The 13,708-nt window shown below is 46.5% G+C and overlaps 1 protein-coding gene across 1 annotated transcript in view; it reads right to left on the bottom strand.

The window, feature by feature from the left end:
* Positions 1–13,708, bottom strand: part of LOC144155085 (MAM and LDL-receptor class A domain-containing protein 2-like) — a 139,104-nt gene that overhangs the window by 94,719 nt on the left and 30,677 nt on the right. Inside the window, exons 10-14 of the mRNA XM_077686329.1 lie at positions 12,176–12,314; positions 9,839–9,950; positions 5,195–5,282; positions 2,263–2,415; positions 122–267 (exon numbers count right to left, since the gene is read on the bottom strand). Coding sequence (XP_077542455.1) covers positions 122–267; positions 2,263–2,415; positions 5,195–5,282; positions 9,839–9,950; positions 12,176–12,314 — 638 coding nt within the window. The remainder of the gene's footprint in view (positions 1–121; positions 268–2,262; positions 2,416–5,194; positions 5,283–9,838; positions 9,951–12,175; positions 12,315–13,708) is intronic.

A 13,708-nucleotide genomic window follows, 5' to 3' on the forward strand; every position in this document is an offset into this window, starting at 1 on the left:
GACCCGAACCCGTCTCCCCAACACCCTGTATACGTTTCGTTGCAATGCTCAGTAAAAGCAGCTTCGGGAGGCAGTTGGAAGCAACGTTATCATGATCGACCATTCTACAAATGCTTGTTACCTGAAGCCTATCCTTCCGTGTGGCGTACGCAGCATACCAGAAGTCCAGGCACTGCGTTCCCGGAGACCGCAAGTCCACCACTTCACTCTGGAGTTCAGCGGTGCCTCCGAATTGCATTTCGCGGCCACTCACCAGCATGAACGAACCTGGAACGCACGCGTCACAAAAGCAGATAGGAAAGCCCAGGTGACGAAAAAATGTCGACTGTCACGTACGTAAGCGCTCTTTACTTTGAGGACCAAAGATAAACTGCCCAAGTCCAGTCATGCGTCATGAGTCTTGCGACTAATATAACAGACGATAGGTGGCCTAGCCGGGCTCAAGACTCATGACATCATGTTGTATTTACGCAGCGCACACTTCAAGCACCAAGAACCTTTTATTGCAGTATCGCTATCATGGTACCCTTCTAAGATTTCGCCTGCCTGTTAACCGCTTTACGTCTTGCATGCAGTGTTTTTTTTTTTGCAACTGCACCAGATAATTAAAAAAAGCAAGAAGTAATTTATCCAGTCTATTGTTTAAGATGACGTGTCTCGACAAGCCACAGGTAACAATAATGATCATTTTAGGTAGCATAATTAGGTAAAATTTGTTAAGACTAACTTGTTTCGAGGCTTGTTTTTCTTTGAGGCTCCCCGGAACGACGAGAGGCCCACGTCGGGGCGCGTAAAAACGTCGTCTGCCGGTTTCAATAAACGTTTATTCAATCAATCAATTCTTTTTTTCCAATCACCGCTGAAAAAACATCCCCCTCGCGAGGGGCACGGTCAAATGCAGAGCATTTTCGGGGGGCGCACGACGTTAAGTAGGTTGGGTTACGTTAATGTTGTTGCAGTTGTTGCTGTTGCTTGTTTTTAAAGCGTAGCGCTTCCAGGCTGGACACTTTGTGCGTGCAAGTGGTCTTCTATTTTTCCTTTTCTCTGGCACGGAGTGCGCGCGCTTGTAAAGGCGTTGTTCGCGCCGCTTTTGCGGCATTTTATCTGGTTCGAAAGAAATTGACAGCGAGAGCGAACGCCGAGAACCGCCCCATCACGGCACGACCGCGCCACGACCACGTCACGACTACGTCACGATCACGCCACAACTGTTGTTGCTCCCGCGCCGAACTACGACGCATGCGCGCCCCACCTGTTGCTGAACGCAATCCGAGCACGCAGAGAACACGCGAGGAGCAGCGGAGAGCAGGCGAGGAGGAGTGGGGGAGAGGGCGCGCCTGGAACGGCTGATGCGGACAACGAGGCACGCCAACGCCGGGTGACATCGTGAGTTAAAGAAATGCTCTGCATTTAAAACAGCCTGGCTTCGTAAACATGCATCTCTCGTAACTAAATCCCATTACAGGGGTAATAAATGTGATCTCAAACGCTTTGTCAGGACAAGGCGAAGTTCTGATTGATTGATTGATTGTAGGGTTTTAACGCGCCGACGCAGCGCAGGCGATGAGGCGCGTCGTAGTGGAGGGCTCCGGATTAATTTTGACCGCCTGGGGATCTTTAACGTGCGCCGAAATCTCGTACACACGGGCGTTTTTGCTTAAGGCGAAGTTCTGATTTTAATAAAAATGCGAATACGTCTAATAAATGGGAGAATATCTTTTGTTACTGAGCTTCATAACTTCTAATGCTGATGGCATTTAGCATCACATGACCCAAACATTATGCTAAATTGAGGATAGGGGCCAGCTATTCCGGCGGCCATGGTACCATTGAAGAGTAGGCAGCTGAATAACCAGCAGATTCGACCTGTGCGAGAAAGAAAACAATATGCTGCATATGTTGGTGTGGATTCATCCCTTAGGATACGAGTTGCGAATATTCCTGAAAGGCACGCCCTTGATGAAAAATATTTATTTTAATTCTTATCCTTTTCCAGAAGGCTCAGCTGCCTTTGTAAAAAAATTTAGTGCGGAGAGGCCAGCGTCGGGTCGTAAGTTAAGTATTCCGAGGCATTTTCGCTGCGTTTCATCCGATATGTTTTTGGTTCTCTAAACTTCGTTTATTGCCTTTGCACGTATTCTGTTTGCAAACCGTTACAGCTAGTTAAAGTCTCCTGCTAGAAAATATTTACAGACAAAAATACGCGTGTGAAATGCGTACACAGAAAAGTATGTACACCTGCGATGGGAATATTGATTATACCTTCTGGTGTAGACAGAGTGTGATCTCGTGGAGGCTGCGGAATACCAGTGTTGAGGTTTCCACCACGCAGGAGCCACTCCCAGGTCCTTTTCTTGCCGACCGGGTTAGTCCACGTACAAGGACCTTGCTCAAAGTCGCAGCTCAAGCCTCTTTCTGCGGGGTTCAAGTGGAGGTGGTTGCGTCAGCACTTGACGAGAAAGGCAGCAGCGTCTCTTTTGGAGGTTTTAAACTGTTGTGTAAAAACAAACACCAGAGGCAGACCAAAAGCTATGGTTCGAGCAGGAAAAATACATGAAAATCAGATGGTACCCCAGGAAACCCCGCTCATGTACTACGTCGCACCAGGTCACAAAGTAAGCATTAAATATACCAGATCGAATCACATAATTCACAAGTGGCGCGCTCAAAAGTTAAATTAGGGGGGAAATTCCTGACGAGAAATCGTAAACTGCAATACCCTATTGTAAGTTTTAAAGAATTTGACCACGATTTCGAGGACAAAGATTTCCTTAACCTTAACGCCTTAACCACTGTGACGCCAAGTGTATATATTCCTAGCGGCCTGCTTTTGATATATCCCCCTTGGGGCCGTCATGAAAAAAAACGAACTTTATTTTTTAGCCATTGTTTGGCACTCTACCTTTTGTGAAAATTTCCCGTCCCTTCAAGAACGCGTGATCTCCCAGGATGGACCAACCGCAGTCGCTCGCGGTTTTATGAACTGGTTAAAAAAAAGGCCGCCCACCTTTATTTTATTTTATTTTATTTTTATCGGTTCAAATAAATGTTTCTAAACCTAAAAATCCAGCTAATACCTGCTTAGCTATGAATATCAGTTAAGGTGTTAAAAATTATTGTATACCGTTGATGCTTTTGTAGTTGTATTTGTTTAAAAACTAAGATTAGACTTTGATCGTCACAATGTCAGGCATTGTGCAACGACATGGACGATTGCAACTGTGCGTATTCTCAAGATAAGCTTATCGGCTCCAAAATCCCGATCAGATTATTGCATTACAAACAGGACAATATATTTTGGCTGATTACACGAAAAACACGATAAAGCCATCGAATCTGTACTGAAATGTCCATATAGAACCAAAAATTGAAAGGCATGCTTTTTTGCCAAGCGTTCGTGCACCTGTTGAAGCACGCTTTACGGGAAGAACACGCCTTAATATCGGGATTATTTTTCGTAAGTCTGCAGCAGTTTAAAGAAATTGCACATAATGGTACAATATTTCTTTTTCTGTTCAATTTTTGAGGTTAGCGATAGAGACGACAAACAGTTACACGCTTATGTGTCTCTATTTTCTTCTTATTAGTCATCCCGCGGTTTTAAAAATTAGAACTGTGTTCAAGGACAAGTATTGGAAGTAGTCAGGAATAAATCTTCTGTTTAAAAATAAAAAAAAAAGAATCAGGCAACAAACTTCCAAAACTTTTGCGATATTCGGTTCCAAAAGCACCGCCACGCAGTGACATTGCAAGCATCCAACGAGCTGGAGAGGATAAGTATTTGCAAAAAGGAGACACTGGCGAAAGGAGATACGCAAAAGAAAAAGACAAATAAAAATGTAGAAGAAAAAACTAAACAAAATGAATTGAAGAGGTGGTTAAACGTAATTTAAAGCCTACGTATATGTGCGCGGGTGTGACTATCAGTAAGCGAGCAAAATGTTACACTATGATGCCCATCTGAAATCTGAACGTACAAAAACAAGAAAACAAACTAAATTCACGAGACAAGAAGGTTTGTACGATAGCCGGTTGGAAGACACACTCTCAGGTCCTGGGAGCATAGAGTAAAAATATATTCCTCGTGTTTTTCTTCCCATTACGAAAGATAATTGAACTTGCCCCTTCATAAGTCCGCCCCGATTCACTATGCAGCCGTCGCCAACGACTCAAATGAAAAAATAACGAACAAGGAAAATGACATCTTAAAATAACCGTGATTAAACCTTTCGGAAATCGTTATTGGGCCATCAGTGCAGGTAGTGGCGTAAGAGAGAATGGGGGGGGGGGGGGGGGGGGGGGGATGGACGAGGGCATTGACTTTACCTATCGTCCAATAACCGCTACCGTAATTATTTTTCTTTGACGCAACTGTTAAGCTCACGCAAACCCGACGTCTGCTCTCGTCAAAACAATCAGCCTTTTTTGCAACTCGACTGAAGAGAATCATAAATGTATAAAACAATCAGAACGTTGAGTAGAGAACATCAAATGGATCCCGACGAACTTGTTCCGAATTTTAGATTTTTTGTCGTTTTTGCTGTGTTATTGATTTTTTTTTCTACTTTTAATGTCATCCTCTAATTTTCTCCATGCCCCCCCCCCCCCCCCCCCCCCCCTACTCCCCACCCTTATGTCCCCTGAGATGAATGCCTCCATACGCCACTCAATCCAGACTCCCACCGGCTACAAATAAGCAAGGGGAAACAAATTTTAAAACTTTGCGTCTTTCGGACCAGTGTGACTACGTTGTGTTGGATAGAAATTCCTGCTGGGCTAGATGTTAAGTAATTCCCCTGGTTTGAAGCGTAACGAAAAATCCGACGGTGAGCACAGAGTAGACAGAACTGGTAGCGCCTGTCCAGTCTACCCTATGTTCACCGTCCGTGTTTCTTCGCTGCGCTTCAAACCATGGAAAGCCGTTTTGAGTGCATCGGGGTTGCGATAAATAACGAACATTTCTCGGCCCGAGGGCGCTTCATGTCCCGATTTGCTAAAGCGACGAACTAAGTGAGTGGTACCATGGCCCCGCTCTTTGTGCGGCACGGAGGCGCAGACGCACATCCCGAGGAGCCCAGTAATGCTTCCAGTGTTAAAAGAGAAATGATAAACGGGTACACTCGTTGTGGCTTAATTACTGCGCGAAAAGGAACGCATAAGTTAGCGAATTACTCTTTGACACGGGTTCACTTACGCTCTGAAGGGCATGCTCCGAAAGACAGGTCTATGTCGTCGATGGCAATCAGGGCCTGGCTTAGGGAAGCCTCCAGGGAAAACTTCTCCTAAAAAGGAATGAACGTCCTTTCATGGTGTAGCGGCATTTCCATCGGGACTTGTAGTGAACATCACCTTCTTAATTTTGCTCATGCTCTGTGCCCGCACTTACAAAGAACGAACAGACCCGAACCCTGATCCGGAGTTAACAATTAACAACCAACCAGTGCCTGCAGTTTCCACCTCAGCATACTATGTCGCGCGATTGATGCAGTGGTAAGTGAAGTAGCACAGCGACCGCCAATGGTCCACACGGGGAGAGGTGTGACGTCAAACATAGGCGATGGAGGCGATCCCAGTTGTTCGGGCATGCTTGGACGCGTCTCCTCTGGGCTTTTAAACGCGACGATGCGTAGTGAAAACTCGATTGTGAAGCCGGTGCAGGGCCGAGTAGGCAACAAAAGAGGGTGGAATGCGAACGATGGCGACTGAAGGCCGAGGCTGATAAACACCAAAAAGGGCGACAGGCAGCCAATGCTCCCGCTAAACAGTGCGATTCTCACACATTCAAAGAACCAACGAATGGTCATTTTTCTTTTGCTCGTCTTAACCCTCAAAGAAAGGCTACAATGAATTTTCTGGAATTATATTTCCCGACGCCTTCGCATAGTTGAAGGCTTTCATTTCGCTACTCGGCAAAGGTATACTGTTTATTTCCCGAGCTCGAAAGATTATAAAACACAAGGGGCTCTTCGTAGCTTTCTCACCAGTTACTGGAGCGACGTCAGAGGAGTTTGTAATGAGGGTTGAAAAATATTAGCTTTCATGTTTTACCCATCTCGCACTTGATGTCTACTTTAAGTTCTTTCGGGCCCAAGTTAGGCAGGACATACGTGGTCCCAAACCCGCACGGTGACCATGTTGCGAACTTGTCGTCACAGCCGATTTCACCTAGCCATGTGTTCAGGGTGACCCAAAGGGAACTCAGCATTATACAACGTAGTTTTCTTGGGAAAAATGTGTCATGAACATTTGCCGAAAGACTCAGATCATAGTTAGGCACTCAATATCAGTGCTGTGGAATGTGCATGTGTATTTAACTCCAAATACACTGTGGTGAGTTGTTATTCACGGTAATTACGTTTATTTGGGGAGAAGGACACAACTGGCACTATTCGTGCTTTTGGAACACCTGAAACATCCATTTGATTCCTCTATTCCTAATCGGGAAGCATAGCTAGTGACAAATGTGTACTAACTGCAGCCAAAAGCAAAAAAAAAAGCCTGAAGTTTACTATTCAGGTTTATTTTGTGTTTGCCTGAAAAACTGAGAATCTGCATATTTTTTCTCTGAAAAAATTAACTTCGCTGTGTGAGAGAACGTGCTAATATCTGGAGTAAGTCTACAGATACTTGCACAAAACTCATCGTAATATACCTTATTGAACTTGGTAGCACTCCGAGCATCGCCCGTGCGTGCGGTCAACACTAAAAGACGTGCGTCGGAATTGTGCAAAAGTAAACCACCCTGCTTCTTTGCAGGGGGACTGTAAGTGGTCCAGCTGTACATGCACGGCCACCGTGTTCCTATATGACGTGGTGCGTTAATGTGTTACGCTAGAAGAATCTAAAGTCATCGTTGACGTCAAATGTTTGGGCACTGGCACAGCCACTTGTACGATTAATGCCATGTGCATACCTAAACACGAAGCTATCCATGCGCATACAGTGCAAACGCTGTAGTCTATAGCACGGGGGGCTGTACATATGACCGTGTTACGTAACCTGTGTTAGCTCCGTAAGCATTCAGGCTGTGCAAGCCGCGCACGTTTCTCCTTGGCACATAGTTCTTGCCAAGTCCAAAGTCGTGCCCAAGGCGTAGAGTATCATACAATATATACTATCGTTGTAATCGCTGCAATCTGGCGGGCCGTCGTGGGCGGCGTTATTGCAGCTAGCGACGTTTCTCGCCTACGGTACTTGGCTTAGCTTTAGCCATGTGGCTTCTTTTTTGTCTCCAAGTCAGAATCAACAAAAAAGGGGTCACATTTTTTCTTGTTGATCTTGCATGAAGCTTCTAAAGAAACGCTGACAAATAAATATTTGTGAAGCTTCAATTTTATAATAGGTGGTGGCTATTATCACGGCAGACCGCTTTTCTGGTGGAGGCGAAAAGCAAGAACGCCCGTGTGTACGAGATTTGGGCGCACGTTCAAGATCCCCAGGTGGTCAAAATTAATCCGGAGCCCTCCCCTACTGCGCGCCTCATCGCCTGCGTTGCGTCGGCGCGTTAAACCCTACAATCAATCAATTATTATCACCGCAACCGTGAGAATTACCGCCAGAAATTTCTCACGACAGTCGCCTCTGATTGGCTAGCACGCCACCCGGGGATTCTATTGGACAAATATTCCCTGAAAACAGGCTCCTACGGCTGCTCCTGTAGCGCTGTGGTATAGCACCTGCTTTGTAACGAGAAGGCCCAGGTGCGAGTCTAGCACGGGAAAGGTGTTTTTTTTTTTTTTTTTTCAGCTTTCGTAATTTGTTGAAGTGTTCGCTTGTCGTGAGTTTTTTAATGCTTTTTTTTCGTTCTGGTTATTAGTATATCAAACGATCGACGACTCTTGAGTAGGTTGGATTAGGTTTAACATAGGTTATGTTCTGCGTAGTTGGGCTGGGTAATGTTAGGTTCGTTGCAGTTGGGCTGTATTTGGGTAGGTCATGATACATTCGGTGGTGTAGAAATACTTTGGGTAGAGGAGATTAGGTTTTGCTAGGTGGGGTTAGGTTATGTTGCGTTACGTTGGGAGGTGATATTATTCAGCGAATTTTAGGCCGGACAACTTTTATGGAAACTGCCGTGAGAATTTTCCTGAGGTAATTCTCACAGGGTGCCGTAAGATTAGACGCAGCCTTTATAATAACAAAACAATTTGAATACTCTTTTACAGTAACATTGTTGCTTTTTTGAAGCCAGAGCCAACTTTTTAGCCTATTCATAAGTCATGCCAAGAACAAGTGGAACGTGCCTGTCCGGTACATGACGGAATGCTCGCTGAAGCGCGGCTCCCCTAGACAGTGGCGCCAGGTTTCCTTCTAGTATATATTAGTATGAAACTCTATGGCCCAAGGCCGGCAGCCGAAATAACCCATGCGTGTGACAATAGGGTGTGTGACACGGGCCAGATGGGATAGGTATATGATCTCAGAAGCCCGCTCCCGTCCTTGCGTGTACCTTCAAACTGAGGCTAAGCATGCGCTGAAAAAACACCTGGGTTATCCGCTGCACTTTTAGATGCAAGGCGTCTCTTACACTCGGCCTGTCCCGCGTTGACCGGCGTAGTCCGCACTCCTCATTACGCATGCGCAAACTCTCCTCCGTTCTTCTCTTCGACAGCTGTGCGTTATGCGCTCTCTCCGGCTCATTATCATAACAACAGCTGGCGCGCTTCGCCTACGTTCGCATGTGCTCCGGCGCGCTTGTGCGCGCATGCGCAACTTTCCTCCGCTGTCTCCTCTCCTTCAAGCGCGCACATAAAGCGGTGAGCGCTCGGCGCCCGTTCAGTTAAGCGCGCGCTTTCGGTTGACACAGTTGCTCGACTCCGCTTGACTTTGCTCGTGCTTCGCTTGAGACGACGACTCCGTTGAATCTTCCGATGAAGACGGTCTTTACGTACTTGGAACTCTACGTGTGATTGAGCTTCATTTAAGGTTCACTACACTTCAACCACATTTGGGTAACCAACATAACGGAAACGTGAATTGAACCCCGTGAGATTCCTTGCATCACCCCAGGGTTCCCCTCGTGGGAAGGTGGCGGAATTTTTATTGGAGAACTACGGCCTAATTTTGGCCACCAGGGCGTTGTTGAAATATTATGCGTGGGCGTTTTGTCCGCCAACTGCAGGACGTCAGCCACGACGTCAGTGCGAAGAAACAGCCGTAACGTTTAGTGTGAACAAAATTTCATATTAAGGACAAAATTTGCATTCGGTATTTTAATCAAAATAACACTATGATCTCACACATGCTTGTTAAAGTAAATGTTTCTGGACGTAGAGGCGCTCACACAGTACAGCTCCCTGAGTAGCGCAATTCCGGAATCTCCCAAGCCCTACTAGGAGCATGCAGTTTATTTAATAAGCTCTCTCAACTGAGCTAATGTAGTAAACTGCGAATTATAATTACGTTTTCCTAAAATTAAGAGATAGTTCAGAAAAATTAAAATCGGCGCAAACGCAATATGATTGACACTGCGTAACCATGCTCCGATTTTATTTGTTCGTCACGTGGATGGGTGAATGACCAAGAAGTGTCTTTTTATTGCATGATTGTGCTCAAAGTATACAATACGAACTTTCAACGAATGCTATTTAGGCATATTAAGCCGATAGGCATCATGGACTCGCTTTGTTTGGGAGGCAGCCACTTCGTCGGGAATGCCCAACAAACATTCTACATGCGAGTTTTTCTTTTTTCTGACAGTTGATGGTTTTCTGGTAAGGTTTTATTTATTGCTTCTAGGCAGAGGACTCATTATGTTCTAGCCCGTGGTGCAGCTTTCATGAAGTGCCCCATACACATAGTTTGGTGGTTATCAAGAAAGACAGAAAAAAAACAGTACCTGGTCATTTTGCAGCCATACGTGAATGACTTCCGGTTTCCAGGCGCGAGTGAGTTCGTGCGTACTTGACCACCAGACGTGTCCAGGGCCTCCTGAGACTGTCAGATTGCAGCTGTTGTGAAAACGGCAGAAAATAATTAATGCGCCACTCAGTACAGCACCTTTGGACTCGGAGCCAATCGCGTGAGGCTCCACCGGACGCCAAACTTGTCGGCCCCATCCGGCGCATGAGTGAATTTGTCCCCTAATGTGGAGTACATCGCCTGTTAGGCCCCGATGCTAGTCTCATAGTTTTCCAATACATTTCACGTACGAAGAATGTCGAACCGAACTTGAAAGGTCTTTTTGTGCATTTCGCTTTTGTGGTGTCGCTTTTCTGTAACCGTTTTGAGCCCCAGGAGGACTGCATACCGTTTCAAAAAGTATTTCTGTTACATCAAATATTATGAACACGATGTAAGTGTAGGAAAGTCCTTTACAAACTACAAGTACTGGTTGCACGGTTCATGCACCTCAGCATTGGCTGCGCGAAGTAAACCTTAGGCATACTTGAGGACAAGAATAATTGTAAAAACGAAACTAGCAGCGTTTTTTATGTTAAAGATGCATACTAGATTGTTTTTTACGCAAACGATTACAAAAAAACAAGGTTACATACGGCGATGCGGATAGCCTTTCTCTGCTGGGGCTCCAACCGAAAGTTCAACTCTGGGCGCATTCCAGACAATTCTAATCCATTTTAATTTCATTTTTGCTTGTGCTTTTGTTTGTCCGCTCGAGACCCACTGTGTTTCCCGTACGATGCGACACAAGTATATAGCAGTGTGTTTTGCGGCCGTGTTCCTTGGTTCCTTTTTCGTTCCTACCGCACCTAGTAGGTGCACCGTTCATTTTGTTTTCATTTCGTATCAGATGTGTACCAGGTGACTGTTGTGTATTTTTCCACATGTCTGTATTTGAATGTTTCTGTGTCTTTTAATGATGTCTCAGCCTACCCGCCAAAGGTCCACCTGGTGGGTTTCGGTCAAAACCGAACCTGCTTTTCTTCAAAACCGAGGCCATTTTGCCTCAGAACTTGATTCACGTGCATCTCTGTGTGTCACGGCCGAGTGCTGCACTGCACGCTTTCACCACGATGAATCAAAGCACAACGAACAATTAACGTGCCTCCGTCTACCCAAATGGCCATCTGAGTTTATTTGGGCGTACACTTGGGCATATATTTGCAGCTTATTTGGGTATATAATCGCGGCAGCCGGTAAACAGGAGCGGCTTCTCACCTATCATCTAATCTTGCGAAACTGTTCTCAAAAACTTCAACTTCAGCAAAGCTCTGGCAAAGCTTCAGCTTCAGGGTTGTGCGGAGTTGGCGGGGGGAGCGGTGCCCAATGCTCATGCGTGCCTTTGCTGACATGAAGGTGTGGTTGCCTCACTCTGACAGCGAACGTTGGCCTCAACAACGGCGTGTGCATCCAAAAACAGTGTGCGTCATCAACGGGGTGTGCGGGGACCTCGCGGCGCTAACAGAGAGGATCTTCGGGCACTACGGAGCTGGGCCAGGAAAACTAGTGCCAGGGAAGAAATTTAACACGAGATGGCACGGCGTGGCTCGTCAAATTTATTCATACTTGTTTTACACAAGGTTGCCGACCTCAAGTTACAACGCGGTCATCGACACTGTTTTGCCCGTAAAGCACCCGACGTATCCTGATTGATTGATTATGAGGTTTAACGCACCGACGCTATAGGCGATAAGGTGCGCCGTAGTGGAGGGCTTCTATGGATTAATGCTGACCACCTGGGGATCTTTAACGTGCGCCGAAATCTCGAAGACACGGGCGTTTTCGCTTTTATCCTCCATCAGAAAAGCGGCCGCCGCGGCCAGGAATCGAACCCGCGTCCTCTGACGTATCCTGCTTGAACTCCAAGCAATACTTGTCGCTGCACTAAGTCACGGCCCGTCATCGCGTAGTTTATATGTCATAGTTAACCAATGCATTGTGTGTTTTAGTCAATTAGGGCAGTCAACTTATTTTTTCTTGCCTACTCCATAATTGTTTGTTTGCGGTAATGCGTCTGAGTAGTTCTTATTTTTTGTTCTTGATATTACTCTATTCGCTTTAAAGACATTAATATTTCTTCTTTTTTTTCTCGAAGGTGCACACAGCGGGTGACGAAATATTTACTTCGTCCGCTTAAGGTGTAAATTATTCCATTAAGCCTAATGGAAGCGTCCAGTCTGCTCCGAAGTGCTAGAAAACTATTGAAATCAAGTGTAGAAGAGTGCCCGCTTTGCAACGGAAGGGGCTCAGTGAGAGGCAGGCAGGTATAACACACCTTCCGGGTCGCTCAAAGACTGCCAAGTGCCAAAACGTGAGGCAGGCGCCGCCAACCCATCCGGATTCCCAGGATGGGCTAGTCAACACGGCCTTCAGTACGGGCTGGGGCTGTTTATTCTCGGCGTACACGAAGCCACCTACGAGACAATAGAAGTACATACTGGTTGATCGTGATCACTGTGGGTTGAACAGAAAAGGGTGTGAAATGCAACCACGACAGTCTGGCACAAGTGGAGTGAGTGAGTGAGCGAGTGAATAACATTTTTTTTTTTTGCATGCCCGAGTTCTGTTTGTCGAGGCAATCTTTTGTTCATGCTGCCATGTCAAAGAAGTATTATTGAAGGAATTGCACTTGATATTGCAGCAAATCTCAGCAATTTAGCAATTTTTGAACAGTTGTAACTACTGGCAACCACATGTTCGCATGATTGTGTCCAGAATTAAAAAAAAAAGCATAGTCGTTAACACGCAACGCTCTAGGAAGCATGGGGCGCAGTGTTATAGGCTTGAACGTAGGCATTACCCGCCCCCGCAAATGAGCTCACGAATGTGCAGGAAAGAATTATACGCCTATTACAGACGAGTATGTTCCTACACCCGACAAAAACCCACCTCGTCGCCTCTAACATCCCCCTGTTGCGACCGCGTGGGGGCCCCCGATCCGAGCTCCGTGGCCTCCGACATACGAGTGGTAGCGTGTATGATGCGAGCGGCCAGCCGCTGTTGCAGCCGTGAAGAAGTCCAGAAGCCGTAGGCTAACGTAACTGTTTACTTCATAGCGAGAGGTGAGCCGAAGCCAAAGAACAATGCCCCGACGGGCGAGATTACAATACAGGACTCGAGCAGAGCGACAACAACGATTCGCTGCTCTAACAGGAAAGGTTTACAACGCTTGCGGGGGTCTATTTATACCCAAAAGCGGTAACGGTCAAAACGCAACAAGCGGCAACACGCCACGAACGTCACAGACACACACAACGCTCTTTCCAGTGTTCGTTAGTCGTCGGTAGCCTCCGCGAACGTTGAGTCCGAGAGAGGGGAGAGAGGAGGACTCCGTTGCGATCGACGGGGCCTCTGTGTCCTTGAAGAGCGTGGAGACGAGCCTCGCCGGTAGCCGCCGTAGTTTTGAAATGCGCCCAAGGCGAAGCGTCTGACGCGGCTTGTCGCAACTTGTCGTCGACATGGTGGCGCCTGACGGCAGAAATGCGCACGAGGTGGCTTCGCCGCACAGCCTTGGAGTGCTGCAGGAAAGTACGGCGGCGCTGGCTGATTCGTAACACCCCCCTCCCCCGCCATTGAGATTTTAGTGGTGTCGTACTTAGAAGTAAAGAATCGCCGGTGCGGGGGCGAAAATCATTACGTAGCATGTCCACGTACTGCGTTCGGGCACATACCTGCTCGTTACTTTTTACCGGTAAGGAATGTTACGCAACGATCAGCTAGCTGGAAGTGTAAATTGGGAGTAATCGGCTTGCCGAGTAACTCTTGAAGACAATAAAATAGACGATACACTGGTTTCAATTTTACAGAG

This window comes from Haemaphysalis longicornis, unplaced genomic scaffold, assembly GCF_048455015.1.
Source record: "Haemaphysalis longicornis isolate Haplotype H1 unplaced genomic scaffold, Haemaphysalis longicornis Haplotype H1 scaffold_1, whole genome shotgun sequence".
Lineage (NCBI taxonomy): Eukaryota > Metazoa > Arthropoda > Arachnida > Ixodida > Ixodidae > Haemaphysalis > Haemaphysalis longicornis.